This window comes from Panthera pardus, unplaced genomic scaffold, assembly GCF_024362965.1.
Source record: "Panthera pardus isolate Hobbes unplaced genomic scaffold, ASM2436296v1 HiC_scaffold_24, whole genome shotgun sequence".
Classification (NCBI taxonomy): domain Eukaryota; kingdom Metazoa; phylum Chordata; class Mammalia; order Carnivora; family Felidae; genus Panthera; species Panthera pardus.
Genome location: NW_026526810.1, coordinates 102,683,527 through 102,702,765, shown reverse-complemented (window position 1 = coordinate 102,702,765; position 19,239 = coordinate 102,683,527). Strand labels below are relative to the sequence as shown.

The 19,239-nt window shown below is 40.9% G+C and overlaps 1 protein-coding gene across 4 annotated transcripts in view; it reads left to right on the top strand.

Annotated features, from left to right (window-relative positions):
* Positions 1 to 19,239, top strand: part of LOC109268339 (coiled-coil domain-containing protein 170-like) — a 65,781-nt gene that overhangs the window by 30,616 nt on the left and 15,926 nt on the right. For all 4 annotated transcript variants that reach the window (XM_053889495.1, XM_019451583.2, XM_053889493.1 and 1 more), the window contains exons 5-8: positions 4,176 to 4,311; positions 7,290 to 7,490; positions 13,524 to 13,751; positions 15,027 to 15,242. In XM_053889495.1, coding sequence (XP_053745470.1) covers positions 4,176 to 4,311; positions 7,290 to 7,490; positions 13,524 to 13,751; positions 15,027 to 15,242 — 781 coding nt within the window. The remainder of the gene's footprint in view (positions 1 to 4,175; positions 4,312 to 7,289; positions 7,491 to 13,523; positions 13,752 to 15,026; positions 15,243 to 19,239) is intronic.

Here is a 19,239-nt window from a genome sequence, read left to right as displayed (position 1 = left end):
TCTTCTTTCCAGTCTGGTGAGCATCTTTATGATAATTACTTTAAACTCTGTAGCAGGCATATTGCTTATCTCCATTTCATTTAGTTCTTTTTCTAGGGTTTTGTCTTGTTCATTTATTCAGAGCATATTCCTCTGTTTCCTCATTTTGCTGGACTGTCTGTGTTTGTTTCTATGAATTAGATGGAACAGCTACTTCTCCTAAACTTGCAGGAATGGTCTTGTATATGGTCATCTTCTGTGTAGACTGTATGTGGCTGGTGCCTTTGGCTGGCTGGCTGGAACTGTGTCTTCATGGGCTCGGGTCCCAGTGCACTCCATGCTGTGGCTACCCTGGTGGGATGGCTGGAGCGGAAGTGAGTGTGGGCCTGGGTGGTCCCAGGACTCTGTGTAGAAGGTGTCCCAGCAGGACAGCTGAAGCTGAAGTGAGCTCAAGCCAGTGGGTCCTGGGGTCCTTCACACAGAGTGCCCTGGCAGGGCAGCTGGAGCCACAGGAGGGCATGGCCCAAGGGTCCAGGGGCACCTCATGTAGGAAGTGTCCCAGTGGGATGTCTGGAACTGAGGTGAGGCAAGTGCTGCACAGGATCAGCCTGGGAGGATACCTGAAGCAGAAGTAGGTGAAAGCTAGGGTGTCATGAGGTGTTCAGTGAAGAGTGTGCCCTATTGGGGTGATTAAAATGGAGGCCAGCATGGGCCAGGTTGTCCCAGGATATTCTGTACAGAGGGCTCCCTGGTGGGGTGGCTGGAGCCAAGGTGAGGGGTGGGCTTGGGGTCTCAGGGTGCTCCATGCAGGAGGTGTTTTGGCAGGGCAGCTGGAGCTAAAGTGAACATGGGCTGGGGGTTCCCAGGGTGCTCCATGCACGGGACATCTTAGCAAGGCAGCTGGAGCCAAAGTAGGCATTAGCTAAGAGGTCCCAGAGTGCTCTGTGTCAGGGGTCCCCTAGCAAGCTATCTGGAGTTGAAGTGGTGTGGGCCTGGAATTTTCCAAGGAGGTGCTTTGTGCCTATGTCACCTTGGCAGGATGGTTGGAGCCATAGTGAGTGCTGGACCAGGGGTGTCCCAGTGTGTGTCATGCTGGGGCCATCTTTGTGTGACAGCTGGGGTTGGCGGGCTAGGGGCCTGGGGCTCACTGAGGTGGTAGGCTGGCTATGGCACCTGGACCTTGTTCCCATCCACATTATCAAGTTGGATGGGGAACATAACTGTGGTGCTCACCAGCCCTTTCAACCTGGAGAGTTCTAGCAGGTCCCCCTGCTGTCTGTTAGAGTTCTAGGACTGGCTCTTTTATATTTGGTTCCTCTTTTAAACTGTGGCTTTTCTGTGCCCCACGGTGTCTGAGGCTGGTGTGGGCCAGGGGCATGGGGCTTGTTGACATGACAGGCTGGCCATGGAGCCTGGACCCTGTCCTATCTGCACCATCCAGGTAGAAGGGGAAGGTAAACCATGGTGCTCCCCAGCCCCTCTGACCCAGCAAAAGCTTTACCTGTTCCCTCACTGCCTAGTGAGATTCTAGACCTAGCTCCTTTACACCCTAGCTGCTCTTTTAAACCGTGGCTTCTCCTCCATGCCCCAGGGTGTCTGGGGCTGGTATGGGCCCAGGACCCAGTGGGCCCAGGCTCGCTGGGGTGGCAGGCCAACCAGGGGTTTGGAACCCTGCTCCCATCCACATCCCCACCGTGGTGGAGGGGGAGCACAGACTATGCTACCCAGAGAGAGTTCCAACAGCTCTCTCACCACTGGGCAAGGTTCCAGGGCCAGTTCCTCCACATTCCAGTTGCTTTTCCAACCTTCAGCTTTCCCTCCAAGCCCCAGGGCATCTGGACCTGGTGTGGGCCAGTGACCCGGAGCTTGCAGGGGTATCGGCTACTCTGTCTGTCCTGCCTCTCCATGTGGTCTCCCCATCCTCTGTTGTACAGAAGCTTCTCAGTCAGCCCTCAGCTCCCCCTAGGGCAGAATTGCTGTACAGATGGATGTAGACCTGGTGCCTCCATGGAGGAGGTGAGCCCAGGGTCTTCCCATGTCACCATCTTGGACTGGAACCTCCTCTAGTGTTTCCTATAAAGCATTTCTTCTGACAGTCTTTCTATTTTTTCTTCTTCTTCTGAAACTACATTATTTCATTTTCATTTTTTGAAGGTCATTTTTTGTTTTGGTTTGTGTTACTGAGTACAAAATTTGGGGTTGCCAGTATTTTTTTCTTTCAGCACTCTAAGATGTCATCTGGTTATCTTCTGACATCTATAGTTTCTGTTGAAAAGTTATTTATCAGTCTTATTGCTGTGATTTTGGAGGTAATAAGGTGTGCTTTCTATTGGTAGCAATTTGACTATGATGTGTCTTAGTGTGGCTTTCTTTGTATCTGTCCTGCTTAGGATATAAAGAACTTACTGAATCTATCAATTATGTCTTTCATCAGGTATGGAGTCTTGGGAATTATTTTTTCAAATATTGTTTTTTCCCATTCTGTCTCTACTCTCACTCTAGGCCTACAGTTTTAGGTGTGTTAGACCTTTTGAGTGTCTCCTGCATGTCTCTAATATAATCTTTTTAAAAAAATTTTTTTTTTAGGGGCGCCTGGGTGGCGCAGTCGGTTAAGCGTCCGACTTCAGCCAGGTCACGATCTCGCGGTCCGTGAGTTCGAGCCCCGCGTCAGGCTCTGGGCTGACAGCTCGGAGCCTGGAGCCTCTTTCCGATTCTGTGTCTCCTTCTCTCTCTGCCCCTCCCCCGTTCATGCTCTGTCTCTCTCTGTCCCAAAAATAAATTAAAAAACGTTGAAAAAAAATTAAAAAAAAAAAAATTTTTAATGTGTTTATTTTTGGGAGAGAGAGACATACAGATCATGAACAGGGAGGGGCAGAGAGAGAGAGACACACACACAGACTCTGAAGCAGGCTCCAGGCTCCAAGCTGTCAGCACAGAGCCCAACGTGGGGCTCGAACCTGCAAACCATGAGATCATGGCCTGAGCCAAAGTCAGACGCTTAACTGACTGAGCCACCCAGGCGCCCCTCTAATATAATCTTTTCGATTAAAAATTTCTGTTTGGATAATACAGGTAATTTCTTTTAACCTGACTCAAATTCACTAATTCTGTAAGCTGCAATTCTTAGACAGGAGAGGATCAAAAATACACAAACAGCAACAAACAAAAATATGGAAGATCGGCTGAAACTTTGACCTAGCTATGGGTACAGGGTAGAAAATATTAACAATACCTAGCAATTGATAGGTAATCAAAACAAGAACCAAACACACACACACACACACACACACACACCCCAAATAATTAGCTATTTGTATATTTGATAATAAAACAAGTTTTTACATATGTTCTTCTCTATTGCTGCATCATTATTCGAATTCCCTTTCCTCTCATTAAATCCCAGTGGAAGAGCCATCAGATATTATTAAAACAGGAGTCCTCGTACCTCTGTGGAACCTCCTGGTCATCACAATGTTACTAATAGTGGCAGGCAGATATTCATGCTCAAATTTCCCCGTGAAAAGGATGGTTTAAAAATTAACCTTCCCCAGGGGAACTACTAGAGGACCTAGCACTGGATTGTTTTCATCTCTATTTCTCTGCCATTTCTAGTTTCTCCCTAGAAATAGTTGGGTAACCGCACAGCTCTTTGCAAAAGTACATTTCTAACTTGATACATATATTTAATATATTTTAAGTGGGGATTGCTTCTTTAATGATTATTATTTTTTAGAACTTTATTTTGAGAGAGAGCAGGGGAGGGTCAGAGAGAGGGAGAGAAAGAGAGAATCCCAAGCAGGCTCTGCACTGTCAGCGCAGAACCCTACATGGGGCTTGAAATCACAAACCGCAAGATCATGACCTGAGCTGAAATCAAGAGTTGGACGCTCAACCGACTGAACCACCCAGGTGCTCTCTTTCATTATTTTTTTTTAATGTTTATTTATTTTTGAGATGGGGGCTGGCTGAGAGAGAGAGAGGGAAACACAAAATCTGAAGCAGGCTCCAGGCTCTGAGCTGTGAGCACAGCGCCCGACAAGGGGCTCGAACCTACAAGCCATGAGATCATGACCTGAGCCAAAGTCAGATGCTTAACCGACTGAGCCACCCAGGCACCCCAACTTTAATTATTTTTAATTGAAGTTTGAAAATTGAGTTGGTTTCATGATATTGTTACCCACCAATATTTTACACAGAGTCCATCTGTCTGAAAGAGAAAAGGCAGAGCGGAAAGCAGGCCTTTTGGAGAAAAAGTTAGCAGGTGCTAATGGATTCACCCATCATATGAATATGAAAGGACAAGAAGATTCCTTGGATAGTTTCATGATGAAGGTGAGAATAAATATTGATTTTTCAAGAAACAGGATTTGCAAGACCTCGTGTTACTCTGAGAGATAATTGGCAAATGTTTAGTAGGTTGTTGGTCTGCTTCTGATCCTGGGGGGATGGGGAATGGGGGGGCGTGGGGGTGTGGGGGGGGGGGGAATCAAAGGAAGCTGTGCAGTATGGTTGACCGAAAGCCTTTCTGAGGTACAGAGAGTAATCACAAGGTGGATCTAAGACCTCTGTGATAGAACCGTAAAAGGGATTGGAGCTGAGCGAGACCTGGGAGGAGCTGTGGTGATAAGAGAATGAAATGTCGGTGTTTTACATTTCTGGTGTGAGTTACCTCCTGCTGCTGCCAGCAGCTGGATTTTGGGCTCTGAATGTGTGTTGAAGGGCGGTGTAGGCAAAAGTCATTGAAACCGAGGCACAGAAATCACAAAGCTAAACTGGCAGGTCATCTACATTTGACCTTGAAATCTAGAATTACGGCATGAGTTGGGTTTAGAAGGAAGAGATGAGCCTGGTCACTAGTAGAAAGCAATTCACCGGATGAGTAGAGGTTTTATAGAAGAATGTCGGAGGATGGGAGCCAGGGAAGAAGTACAGCATTTTTTTTTTTTTTTTTTTTTAGCCCTGACTGTTTATAATGGAAGTAGGATGATTACAGGAGTACAAGGGAAAGGTTGGGGGAAAGAGGTGTGACTTCTTTCATTTCTACATCTATACATCTACATAGTCAAAGTTGTGGTTACTAAGTGATGTTATAGAACCATGATGAAGTCTTTGTAGAAGTATCTGTTGCCCTCCCAACTTTTCATTAAGTGTCTTAGCATTCATTGACGGTCCTTGCCTGAATCAGTTATTTCATTAGATAGAAAATGCTGATTTTTAAATTTCTATCATTCCTTCTACATTTACTAGCTCAGAATTTTCTCTTTTTTTTTGTTTTACATTTTTAATGTTTATTATTTATTTTTGAGAGAGAGAGAGGCAGAACACGAGTGGGGGAGGGACAGAGAAAGAGGGAGACACAGAATCTGAAGCAGCTCCAGGCTCTGAGCTGTCAGCACAGAGCCCACTGCAGGGCTCGAACCCACAAACTGTGAGATCATGACCTGAGCTGAAACCAAGAGTCAGATGCTTAACCAACTGAGCCACCCAGGTACCCCCAGAATTTTCTATTAAGAGTTTAACTTCATAACTGAGGCTATTTGGTTAGCTGCTTCTCTAAGCTAAATTTCCTGTGTTCTCAAAACAATTTCTTCGTACAGTCATTTTAATACCTCTTGATATTCCAGTTTGCTCTTTTGAGCATGCCCTCGTCTGTCTTATGACTCCATAACTCTTTATTTCTTTGGAAGACCTTTCTCCTGAAGTCTTGTATTATGACTATATTTCTATTTCAAGAAAACAAAAGGAAGTCAATGTCTCCATATTAAATTCCAAATGGGAAGTTTCACGTGTGTTGGCACGTTTAGGATATAGGGGAAGCTATCCTGACCAAGAACTTGGAGAGAGACAACATTTTTCACTCTGAAGGACCAAAAGATGGGAAGAAAATTTGGGATAAATGTCAGCAAGATTCAATCCAGAAGGAAAAACAAAAATATGAGTTGGACAGACCTTTGTATCCTTCCGTCTGGGAAACAAAAACTGCGCGATGTTACTGTCAGAAATTCCTCAGTCGGTTGGCTACTCTTCTGAGCACCAGTGTTGTCCCCACACTAGCCACGGAGGAAGCTGCGAAAGAGAGGGTTCAGGAAGTTGGTGCAAAGGAGCAATCTTGGAAGTCTGTTAAGTGTATTGACAGACAAGCCACCCTTTCAGATTTGTTTCTTTTAACATGTGGATTTTTTTATATTAGCCGATTTAGTAAATTCCGTGGCTCTGAATTTTAATTTTTATTTCATTTTTATTACTACAATATAAAAGGGAAGAGGATGTCCATTATTACAGCAGAGGTAGTATAGTGTATTTGTGAAAAGTAGAGGGCCCCAGTATGAATCCCAGCTGAGCCATTGCCAGCTGTGTGCTCTTGGGCCGGTTCCTTATCCTCTCTGTACCTCGGTTTCATTTGTAAAATTTGGTGGAGAGGGGTGGGGTGGGGACTGGGAGGGCACAGTTCCTGTCTCACAGAGTGGTAAGGATTAAATGGATTAATACATGATAAATGCTTACTACAGTTCAGTGGAAGGTCAACGAATGCTAGCTTAAAGATAGTGGTGTGGTGGGGTGCCTGGGTGGCTCAGTCGGTCAAACATCCGACTTCCTCTCAGGTCATGATCTCGCGGTTCGTGGGTTCAAGCCCTGTGTCAGGCTCTGTGCTGACAGCTCGGAGCCTGGAGCCTGCTTCGGATTTTGTGTCTCCCTCTTTCTCTGCCCCTCACCTGCTCTCTCTCTCTCAAAAATAAATAAAAATTAAAAAAAAAAAATAGTGGTATGGTGAAGATATATATGTGTCCATCATGACTAAATACTGGTCAGTTCAGTCAATGGGGTAAAATACATTGTCAAGTCAGTCATTTGTTTGAATATACTGGCCGAGTCTATCAAAAGATTGAACCGGCAAGTTTAAGTGGCTATATATCTCCTTGTCACGTCCACATGATTTTAGTAAAATTTCATGCCTCTTCGCCCTAAAATTCAAACAAAGTTAGAACCTGCTTAAATTCAGTGTGTCGATAAAATCTGCTCAGGCTGTTTGTTGGGGAGTTCCATTTTTTTCTTTTACTTTTTGCTTAAAATTCATTACACAGTTTTATTTCTCAATGCTAACTAAAATGTCTGATTTTGTATATCACACCTTTCGATTTCTTTTTCTAAAACCAGCTTCTACATGTCAAATCTTAGAAGTCTGCCCCATTCACCTATTTAGTAATGTGATGTCAGCACAATGTCAGTGTCAGTAGACCTCACACAGAGTTTTGAATTGAAATAGAGGTCACAGACCGTCGGGAGCTTTGTCTATCCTTTTCTCCCTACAGAGGACAGCAGGTCTGCAGCAGGAAATCCAGATGCTCACCAAACGGCTGGAGCAGCTACGTGGCCACTCTGAAGAAGCCGCTGGAGAATTCTCCCAAATGGAAGAAAGGCAGAGGGAACAAAAAAGACCCTTGAAACGTCTGGAGGGAAACACTGCTATTAATGACTTTTTTCAAGAGAGATTAGAATTGAACAGGAAAAAAGTAAGAATTTCCTATATATAAAGCATTTCTTTGACAATGAAAATGATCATATTTTATGGTATCATCTAACGTTTAAAGCTGTTGATACTTAATATTAGAAAAGGGAGGAAAATCTGCTACAAACCTTTAAACCTTCTGTTTTTATCAAAAATCCTCTCCTTGGAAAGCCTGGGCAGCTTAATTGATTGGGCATCTGACTTCAGTTCAGGTCATGGTCTTGTGGTTCATGGGTTCCAGCCTCATGTCGGGCTCTGTGCTGACAGCTCAGAGCCTGCTTCAGATTCTGTGCCTCCCTCTCTCTCTCTGGCTCTCTCTTGCTTGCGCCCTCTCTCTCTCTCTCAAAAATAAATAAACATTAAAAAAAAAATCCTCTCCTCTTTCCATATCTCTCATTTCTCTAAAATGCACACATTTGGTATTTTTTATGAGGGCATTTGTTAATGTATTTCTTAATGTGCTTTAAAAAGCTGATTCGAAGGAAAGAAGCCCAAAGGAATGACTGTACAAGTGGAGCATCAGGCACTGTGTTCCCCAGAATGTCAGGACACGAACTGTCAGTGTCGCGACACAAACTGTGAGATCATGATCTGAGCCAAACTCAGGAGTCAGATGTTCAACTGACTGAGCCACCCAGGCACCCGTAAAATGCTATATTAAATTTTAAGAATATTCAATTAACACCTGCTCTCTATAACTCTTGAAACCAAGTGAAAAGTTTTTAAGAAAACAATAGTAATTTCCCCCAACCTTCTTTCTGCCTATTTTACCCCAGTAAACAGTAGTATATATATCTTCTACAACTATTGCCATGGTTATGGAAATAGTCAAGTACATGTATGTAGGTACTTTTTATAAAACTGGGACTGTGTGGGGGCACCTGGGTGGCTCAGTATGTTAAGCATCTGATTCTTGGTTTCGACTCAGGTCAGCATCTCAAGCCCTGCGTCGGGCTCTGTGCTGACAATGCGTGGGATTCTCTCTCTCCCTCTCTCTGTCCTTCCCCTGCTTGCACCCTCTCTCTCTTTCAAAATAAATAAACTGGAGGGGCGCCTGGGTGGCTCAGTCCGTTGAGCGGCCGACTTCGGCTCAGGTCATGATCTCACGGTCCGTGAGTTCAGGCCCCGCGTCAGGCTCTGTGCTGACGGCTCAGAGCCTGGAGCCTGTTTCCGATTCTGTGTCTCCCTCTCTCTGACCCTCCCCCGTTCATGCTCTGTCTCTCTCTGTCTCAAAAATAAATAAACGTTAAAAAAAATAAAAAAAATAAAAAAAAAAAAAACAAACAAAATAAATAAACTGGAAAAAAAAACTGGGACTAGGCTAGTTAAATACTCTTTTTACATAGTAAAAAGTAAGTACCTCATGGTTTTTCCTTAGGTTAAAAGAATGGATTTTACTCATTCCTTTAATAGCTGCATAGTATTCCACAGAGTATATATAACTTATTTATTTGATTAGTTCCCTACTGATGGACTACTAAATTATTTCCACCTTTTATGCCACTACAAATAATGTAGCAATAAATATATTTATACATATGTCTTTCCACATTGGTGCTTTCTCCCCCTAGGCGATTGAGTTCTAGATATGAAATTATAGGATCACAGTGTATGAGTATTTTAAATTTTAATAGCCACTGCCAAAATACTACCTTCCAAAAAGCAAGAGTTTCACTTTCCAAATAGAAATGCCTGAGTGCCTGCTTCTTCTTCACAGCCTAGCCAGCATTGGATGATGTCATTCTTTGAGAGAGAGAGAGTTGGGTTAAAATAGTATAGTTATAACATTTACCTGATTACTAGTAAGGCTGAGCACCTTGTTTTTTGTTTGTTTGTTTGTTGGCTTCTTGTATTCCTTTGTTTCCCTACTCCTCACAATTTGGACCTCATATGCAGAAGTTTGAGTTAATCAAACTCTATGGTTCATAACACACTATCTTGGGTCATGGAAAAGCTTTCTCTTATTTATTTACTCCTTTTAAGTCTATTTTCCCATTCCCTCTTCCAAAAGAGAGCAATCTAATGTGTTTAATGTGTATCTTTTTGTCTATACAATGTGGGGGTTAGGGGTGCTGACACCTTCCCCATGTAGTTGAAAGGTCCCATGTATAATTTTTGACTACCTCAGAACTTAACTACTAATAGCCTACTGTTGACCAGAAGCTTTGCTGATTACATAAAGAGTCAATTAACACATATTTTGTATGCCATATTTATGTATATGGTATTCTTATGATAAAGTAAGCTAGAGAAAAGAAAATGTTAAAAAAAAGTCATAAGAGACAATACATTGTACCATGAGAGAGTACTGTACCATGTTGATAAAAAATTTGCATGTAAGTAGACTCACACAGTTCAAACCCATGTTGTTCAAGGGTCATTTGTATATGTTCTTTTAAATATACTTTTATTTTATTACTTATTTAATTTATTTATTTACTTATTTTAATTTTATTTTTTAAAATTTATATCCAAATTAGTTAGTATATAGTGCAACAATGATTTCAGGAGTAGATTCCTTAGTGCCCCTTACCCATTTAGCCCATTCCCCCTCCCATACCCCTTCCAGTAACCCTCTGTTTGTTCTCCATATTTATGAGTCTCTTATGCTTTGTCCCACCTCCCTGTTTTTATACTATTTTTGTTTCCCATCCCTTATGTTCATCTGTTTTGTCTCTTAAAGTCCTCATATAAGTGAAGTCGTATAATATTTGTCTTTCTCTGACTGACTAATTTCACTTAGCATAATACCCTCTAGTTCCATCCACATAGTTGCAAATGGCAAGATTTCATTCTTTTTGATTGCTGAGTAATACTCCTATATATATATATATATATATATATATATATATATATATATATTGCACACCTGTATACTCCAATACTCCAGTATATATATATACTCCAATATATATATATACCCCAATATATATACTCCAATATATATATAGTACACCTGTATCCCTTGGATAAATACCTAGTAGTGCAATTGCTGGGTCGTAGGATAGTTGTATTTTTAGTTTTTTAAGGAACCTTCATACCGTTTTCCAGAGTGGCTACACCAGCTTGCATTCCCATTAAATTATACTTTTATATGTGTATTTTAATTTGCATAAATAGTACTGTGGTAAAATCTCATTCTATTACTCAGCATTATATATATTTTTTAAATATTTATATTGAGAGAGAGAGAGAGAGAGAGAGAGAGAATCCCAAACAGGCTCTGTGCTTTCAATACAGAGGGTGACCCGGGGCTTGATCTCACAAACCATGAGATCATGACCTGAGCCGAAATCAAGAGTTGGATGCTTAAATGACTGAGCTACCCAGGTGCCCTCAGCTTTATATTTTTAAGATCCACATAGTATTGCTATTTTCTCATCTAGTTCATTGCTTGTGTCTACTGCATGGAATTCTACAGTGTGCACATGGGCCATGATTTGCCTGTCCACTCCTCAGTGATGAGCACCCCAGTTACCTCTGTCTTTCTGCCACCACAAATACTGCTACCAACATCCTTGTACAAGTCGCCTTAAGGACCTGTGAGAGAGTTTCTTAGGGGTGTTTGCTCAAGATTGGAATTGGTGGTTCATTGGATAGATGGACATTTAATTTGATTAAGTACTGCCAGTCGGCTTTCACAGAACAATAGTCCCACCAGAGATACAGGAGGGCTCTTGAATCTCCACATTTTTGTCATTTCTTGGCATTAACCAGCTTCCTAAATTTTCCTATTTTGGGGGGTATAAAGTGTTGTTAATTAAATTTGCATTTCTCTAATTAGTGAGTTGGAGCATTTCTTTTATCTTTTTTAGTCTTTTGGCTTTTTAGTCTTTGCCTGGATGTTTCCTTCACCCATTTGCCTATTTGGGTTCCTGTCTCTTCTTGTTAATTTCCAAAACCGTGTGCATGCCTTCCTCACCCTGCTCGGGCTGTTACCCTCCATGACAGGTCACCTCTCCACCTGGGCTCTCCTTTCACCCTGGTCAGGCTCTGAGTCCCTCCGCAGGGCAACCCACCTCTGTGTCCACTTCTGCCAGCCCGCTTGGGTCACAGCTTTTCTCTTTTCATTCTGGCGCCTACCTTGTCCCGCCCATCTACCAGCATGAGGACTATATTGTCCAGAGAGGAAAAGAAAGGAAAGGAAGAATAAGAAGAGAAGGAATAAGAGCACCTGCTTTATGTTTAACCTTTCAAATATCCTAATAAATGTGCTTAGTTAAACTATAATTATTCTGTCAAGAGGCACTTTAGCTTTGTGCCACAAATATTGACATGGACTGTTTTCCTTATTTTTCATTTTAAACATAGTAATACACTTTTAGGTTTCCAGATGCATGGGATTTAAGATTTTTGTCTTTTATTACAACATGCTGGAAGTACCTGATCCTTGAGAATTTATTGAGACTTCTTACATGGCTTAATACTGGATTGATTTTGGTAACTGTTCCACGTGTGCTTGTAAAGAATGTGCTCTCTGTTTCTTGGGCATAAAGTTCCATAGATAGTTAATGCTCATATAATTCATATGGTTCAAATTGTCAGTATCTTTGATTTTTTTTCCTTGATTCTGAAAAAGTATGCCAAATTCTCCAAGTATAATTCATTTTATTTATTTATTTATTTACTTATTTATTTTGAGGGGCAGGGGCAGAGAGAGGGAGAGAGAGAATTCCAAGCAGGCTCTGCACTGTCAACATGGAGACTGACACAGGGCTCAAACCCATGAACCATGAGATCATGACCTGAGCTGAAACCAAGAGTTGGATACTTAACTGACTGAGCCACCCAGGTGCCCCTTTACTAGGGTTTTTTGTTTTCTGGTCATGATTGCATATTATTGTTTTCTAGAAAATAACGTATTTCTTTTAGATTTTCAACTTTTTGCCACTGAATTATAAAATATTCTTTTAGAATTCTTTTCATATAATTGTCTCTCGTCCTTTTGGCTAAGATCAAGTGTAGAATTATTTTCATATTTTCTGTATCTATGCATTCTGTATGTTTTTCCTTCCTAATATTATGTATTTTTTACTTTCTCTCTTTTCTCTTTAACCAGGCTTGCTTGGGGCATCTATTTTATTCTTCCAAAGAACAGTTGGGTTTTTTTTTAATACAAACGTTATTATCTTTTGATTTATATATAGTGAAAATATATGGTATTTTTATTCAATTTTTATCCTCTCTTTTTTTCTGGTACTAATTTTATAAAGTATAGATTATTAGAAAGAATATAATTAAAATCACAGTAATCCTAGCACTGTAAGATAAGCAGTGTTAAAATATAGGTATAATTCTAATATTTTTCCATAGAGGGGCACCTGAGTGGTTCAGTTGGTTAAGCATCTGGTTCTTGATTTTGGCTCAGGTCATGATCTTGCAATTCATGAGATCGAGCCCCCGGTCTGGTTCTGAGCTGACAGCATGGAGCCTACCTGGGATTCTCTCTCTCTCCCTTGCTCGCTGCCCCTTCCCCACTCATGCTCTGTCTCTCTCAAAATAAACAAATAAATACTTAAAAAGAATATTTTTCTATACCTATGTTAACATAATTGGTAGGCAGTTTTTCTTAATCCTCCTCTCTTCATTTAGTTGTAGCATTAATATTTTCTTTTAGTAAATATTTTTGAAGCTTGACTTCTAGGGAATGTATAATCAATAATATGTAATTTTTTGGCATTTGCACTGTTACTGCTTTTTTGTGTTATAAATAATGTAAAGAATATATTTGCGCATGCATCTTTACTAAATATTTCCTTATAATACATTCCTTGAAAAGCTGATCTCCTCTGTTACCATCCGATGTTTATGAAATTGTCTACTTACCTGTGCCCTTGTTAGCACTGAGCCACCCCTTATATTGTCATACTTTATTTTCCAGATTATTTTAATAATGCATATTTATGGTGAAAAAAAATTTACTTATATAAGTATTACTGTCTGCAGTTTATTAGACTAGAGTAGATGTGGTATACTAGTGTGGAACACCACCTTAAAGCACAACTTCTTTATTTCCATACTGTTGATTTCTGCAAAGGAAAACTCTGGGATTAAGAATTCGTGGATAGCAGAACATGGCAAGATATCCAAACAGCTAGAGAAAGACAATGAGCAACAAACACTATTGAATATTCAGCAGAATTTGCAGAATGCTACGACTCAAAGATTAGAGGAGAAAATTCAGAAACTTCAGAAACAGCTGAGTGATTTGAAATTGTCAAATAAAAGTATGAAAACTCAACTGACAAGAGTAAATGTCCTTAAGGTAAGTAAAGGAAGTGAGCTTTCAAAGATTCACTTAAGCTTTGGTCTTGTTACTATTTTAGCTGCATGTTTCTCATTGAATTAAAAAGCATTCTTATATACACACATAAGAATATATATTGGATAATAAAATTAGATGCATGCAAATCTACCATTTATCTTAAGAACGAGAGCATTATCGGGGAGCCTGGGTGGCTCAGTCGGTTGAGCATCCAACTTCGGCTCAGGTCATGATCTCGCGGTTCGTGAGTTCGAGCCCTGCATCAGGCTCTGTGATGACAGCTCAGAGCCTGGAGCCTGTTTCAGATTTTGTGTCTCCCTCTCTCTCTGCCCACCCCTGCTGGTGCTCTCTCTCTCTCTGTCTTTCAAAAATGAATAAACATAAAAAAAAAAATTAAAGAACAAGAGCATTATCAACTCCACTGAAGCCATCATGTATTCTCTTCCCTACTTCTCAAAGGTAACTGGTATTCTAAATGTTGGGATTCTAGAACCCTTGCTTTATTTTATTTTATTTTATTTTATTTTTTTTAACGTTTATTTATTTTTGAGAAAGGGAGAGACACAGCATGAACAGAGAGGGAGACACAGAATCTGAAGCAGGCTCCAGGCTCTGAGCTGTCAGCACAGAGCCCGATGCGGGGCTTGAACTCACGGACCGAGAGATCATGACCTGAGCCAAAGTCGGCCGCTTAACTGACTAAGCCACCCAGGCGCCCCAGAACCCTTTCTTTTTAAGTTTTATTTTGGTCTTTCTTATTGGGGTAATAGTTAAAAGTTTTACTCATTTTGGGGGCTCCTCTTTGGATCTTCTCCATACCAAGCTTCGCTGTACTATTTCAAGCATACATTTGATTCCTTAAACCAAAGGTGCACTAAATACTTATGGATCAGTGTGTTTTTTTTCCCATTCTATCACAATATTTATCTTACTTCAAAGCCAGTTATTGTCTGTATTTCTGAATTTGGCTAGCAGAGGCTGTAAGACTTTTGAAGGCATGGAATACTCGTTAAACGTCTTTAAATCCCAAGTGTCTAATTGATACAGGTGCTCAGTGACTGTTGGTTATTGATGAGTTTGATGGTTAAGAAATGTTCTCTTAATTCATAAATTATGGAATTTTCTTTCTTTTCCGTATATCAGGTCAAAAAAAAAAAAAACAAACAAGAAGAAGAAGAAGGAAAAGAAGCATGGGTTATACCATGCATCTTGTCTATTATTTAGAAAAGATCTAATCACAGCCATCTCCCTTCCCCCAACCTTATACCCTCACAGGACAAAACAATTGAAAAGCTCAGGCAATCTTTAACAAAAGCTGAACTAACGCAAGGGAAGACAGTTATGAAAACAGACAACTTGAAAACTACATCAGACTCTGCCAAGACAGAGGAAAGAGGAGACAAAGAGAAAGTCCATCAGATGTTAGACGCTATCAGTCCTGAGCGCTACACAGCAAAGAGCACGCTTGATAAAGTATCAGGACAACAAGAGGTTTGTTTTATTACTTTATTAAGATTCTTTAAGTCGAAGTGATCAACACCCATCTCAACTTAGACTCTAAGCCAGATAAAAAGGACGTTGTTGGCTTATGGAATCAAAGGTGAGTTAAACAGCCAGACCTCTGAGAGGGCCCCAGGATCAGTGCCTGGAGCCTCATACAGCTCTTTTCACCATCTCTGCTTGGCTTCGCCATGTATGTAAGCTTGCTTGATATTTAGAGATTCTGTGACAGGAGAGAGAATCCCAAGAAAGTGTCTTATAAGCCCAGCTTAGATCAAATGCCTATTCCTGGTAAATCCTCCGTGGCAAAGGAGGGGATATATGATTATCTTACGTTAGGTTTGCATACACATCCTCTGATTAACCGGTGACAAGGAGGAAAACGATGTGAGAGACTGGGAGTTCAGGGGAACCCACGTGTCTGGGGCTGAGTCACTTTTAGGAAAAGAGGGCTGTGCTTCTAAATTTGCTTAGATTTCCACTGCATTTACAGAGCACATGTTTTCGGAGAATTTTTTAAAGGCTAACTGGTAATTTAGGGCTATTGTGAGATTATATGCCGCCTGTCCATTATTAATTCTTACAAAATATGTAACTTTAGAGATTACCTTAAGAAATTCTTAAAACACAAAATCATGATATTATTTGGCTTTTTCTCTTTTTAAACTTCTGCTTATGTATATTCTTGTTTTTATTCTTCTCGATGTTCCTTATTACATTTTCAGTCAGATCTCTTCTACTTTGGGTACTCTGTAGCTTACTCCTTATCTCTGAGATGACTTTGTCTTGTTCTTGCCTGACTTCAACCTGACCTCACATCTTATCCATGAGACATCTTGGATATCTTTTTTTGTACATTTGTATTCTGAATACTGTATTTCTGATTCAAAACAAAGGTTTCCCCCCCACCATGTCTGCAAATCCTTGTTTGATATTTAATCCATACCGGGTATTGTGTCAAACATGTTTCTTTTGCTTCATGGGAGTTCTTTGAAGGGGGGTGGGGGGTCGGGGCAGAGTTTCATCACCTGACTAGTTTGGAGGAGGCTATTTTCTTCTTAAGGAAATTTGGATGGGGGCATCTGGGTGGCTCAGTCGGTTAAGCGTCCGACTTGGGGTCAGGTCATGATCTCACGGATTCGTGGGTTTGAACCCCTCATCGGGCTCTGTGCTGACAGCTTGGAGCCTGGAGCCTGCTTCAGATTCTGTGTTTCCCTCTCTCTCTGTCCCTACCCCACTGGCACTCTGTCTCTCAAAAATAAATAAACGTTAAAAATTTTTCAATAAAAAAAGAAATTTGGATGGATATTATTTGCCATTTATCTATTCACTTTAAAATCCTTTTAATTGTCCTGCCCTCTCAATTTTAGGTGTTTCTACTTTACGTAGTTACAGGGCAGGGTTTACTTACTTAGTTACTTAACTCAATACTACCCTCTTGTGTTGGTATAGTAAGTGCAGTTTCTAAAGTTTACCACCTCAAGTCTTTTACGTTGAGGTGTGGGGGGGTTTATGTGATGTCTGATTCTGCAGTACACTCTTGTTTATAGAAATCATTCATTTCCCACTGTTTGCTTTTCTCTTTTCCTTTATCTCTAAACCTCCAAGGAACACCTTACCCTTCCAAGTATCTCTTTCTCCCCTCAGAAACCTTGTCCTTTACAACTGCCCATTTCGGCTAATGTGTTTCCAAGGCCCTCTCTTTTCCCTCTCACTTGCCAGGGTTCTGACCCACTAGGTCTTGGACTTCTCAGTATTTCCTCATTTATGCATTGTCCTATTTCTGGGCCGCCCCTGGAGGCCAGCTGCATCCTTCAGCCTGGGCTCATGATTTATGGGTGATTAGAGCTGCTTTCCTTATAAGGGAGGAGGGGTGGAGACAGATGGATTTTGGGGACTGCTATTATCATACAAGTCTGAAATCAAAAAAGGAATTACCTGGCACAAAAACAGACACATAGAGCAATGGAATAGAATAGAAACCCCAGAACTAGACCCACAAAAGTAAGGCCAACTAATCTTTGACAAAGCAGGAAAGAACATCCAATGGAAAAAAGACAGTCTCTTTAACAAATAGTGCTGGGAGAACTGGACAGCAACATGCAGAAGATGGAAACTAGACCACTTTCTCACCCCATTCACGAAAATAAACTCAAAATGGATAAAGGACCTGAATGTGAGACAGGAAACCATCAAAACCTTAGAGGAGAAAGCAGGAAAAGACCTCTCTGACCTCAGCTGTAGCAATTTCTTACCTGACACATCCCCAAAGGCAAGGGAATTAAAAGCAAAAGTGAACTACTGGGACCTTATGAAGATAAAAAGCTTCTGCACAGCAAAGGAAACAACCAACAAAACTAAAAGGCAACCAACGGAATGGGGAAAGATATTTGCAAATGACATAACGGACAAAGGGCTAGTATCCAAAATCTATAAAGAACTCACCAAACTCCACACCCGAAAAACAAATAACCCAGTGAAGAATTGGGCAGAAAACATGAATAGACACTTCTCTAAAGAAGACATCCGGATGGCCAACAGGCACATGAAAAGATGCTCAACGTCGCTCCTCATCAGGGAAATACAAATCAAAACCACACTCAGATATCACCTCACGCCAGTCAGAGTGGCCAAAATGAACAAATCAGGAGACTATAGATGGCGGAGAGGATGTGGAGAAACGGGAATCCTCTTGCACTGTTGGTGGGAATGCAAATTGGTGCAGCCACTCTGGAAAGCAGTGTGGAGGTTCCTCAGAAAATTAAAAATAGACCTACCCTATGACCCAGCAATAGCACTGCTAGGAATTTACCCAAGGGATACAGGAGTACTGATGCATAGGGGCACTTGTACCCCAATGTTTATAGCAGCACTCTCAACAATAGCCAAATTATGGAAAGAGCCTAAATGTCCATCAACTGATGAATGGATAAAGAAATTGTGGTTTATATACACAATGGAGTACTACGTGGCAATGAGAAAGAACGAAATATGGCCCTTTGTAGCAACGTGGATGGAACTGGAGAATGTGATGCTAAGTGAAATAAGCCATACAGAGAAAGACAGATACCATATGTTTTCACTCTTATGTGGGTCCTGAGAAACTTAACAGAAACCCATGGAGGAGGGGAAGGAAAAAAAAAAAAAAAAAAAGAGGTTAGAGAGGGAGAGAGCCAAAGCATAAGAGACTCTTAAAAACTGAGAACAAACTGAGGGTTGATGGGGGGTGGGAGGGAGGGGAGGGTGGGTGATGGGTATTGAGGAGGGCACCTTTGGGGATGAGCACTGGGTGTTGTACGGAAACCAATTTGACAATAAATTTCATATATTGAAAAAAAAAACCCAAAAAACAAAAAAAAAAACAAAACAAAAAAAGGAATTACCTTAGAGATGAAAAGCAAATAAAAAAGCAAATAAAAAAACCTAGGTTTAGTCTATAAAGTGTAAAAATAAAATCTTAGGAGTGCTTGGGTGGCTCAGTCAGTAAAGCATCCAACTCTTGATCTCAGAGTCATGAGTTCAAGGCCCATGTTGGGCTCTGTGCTGGGGGTGAAAAAGACTTAAAAAGAAAAATCTTAAAATGAAAAGGACATTTTAAATAAAGAGTTCTTGTAATAGAAGAGACCACTTTTCTTTCTTTTTTAAATGTTTTTATTTATTTTTGAGAGAGAGAGAGCAGAAGAGGAGCAGAGAGAGAGGGAGACAGAGGATCCAAAGTGGGCTCCGTGCTGAGAGTGGGAGAGCCCCATGTGGGGCTTGAACTCATAAACCATAAGATCATGACCTGTGCCAAAGTCGGACGCTTAACCCACTGAGCCACCCAGGCACTCCAAAAGAGACCATTTTTCTATCTTAAAAATACAATTTCAATGTAGAATGTTACATTTCATAGAGAAATGTTTAATAAGACTACATTTCTGATACTGATTTTATTGTACATAATATGTAGGTGACTGAAACTAATGGTATGACTTGATGTTTTTGGTGG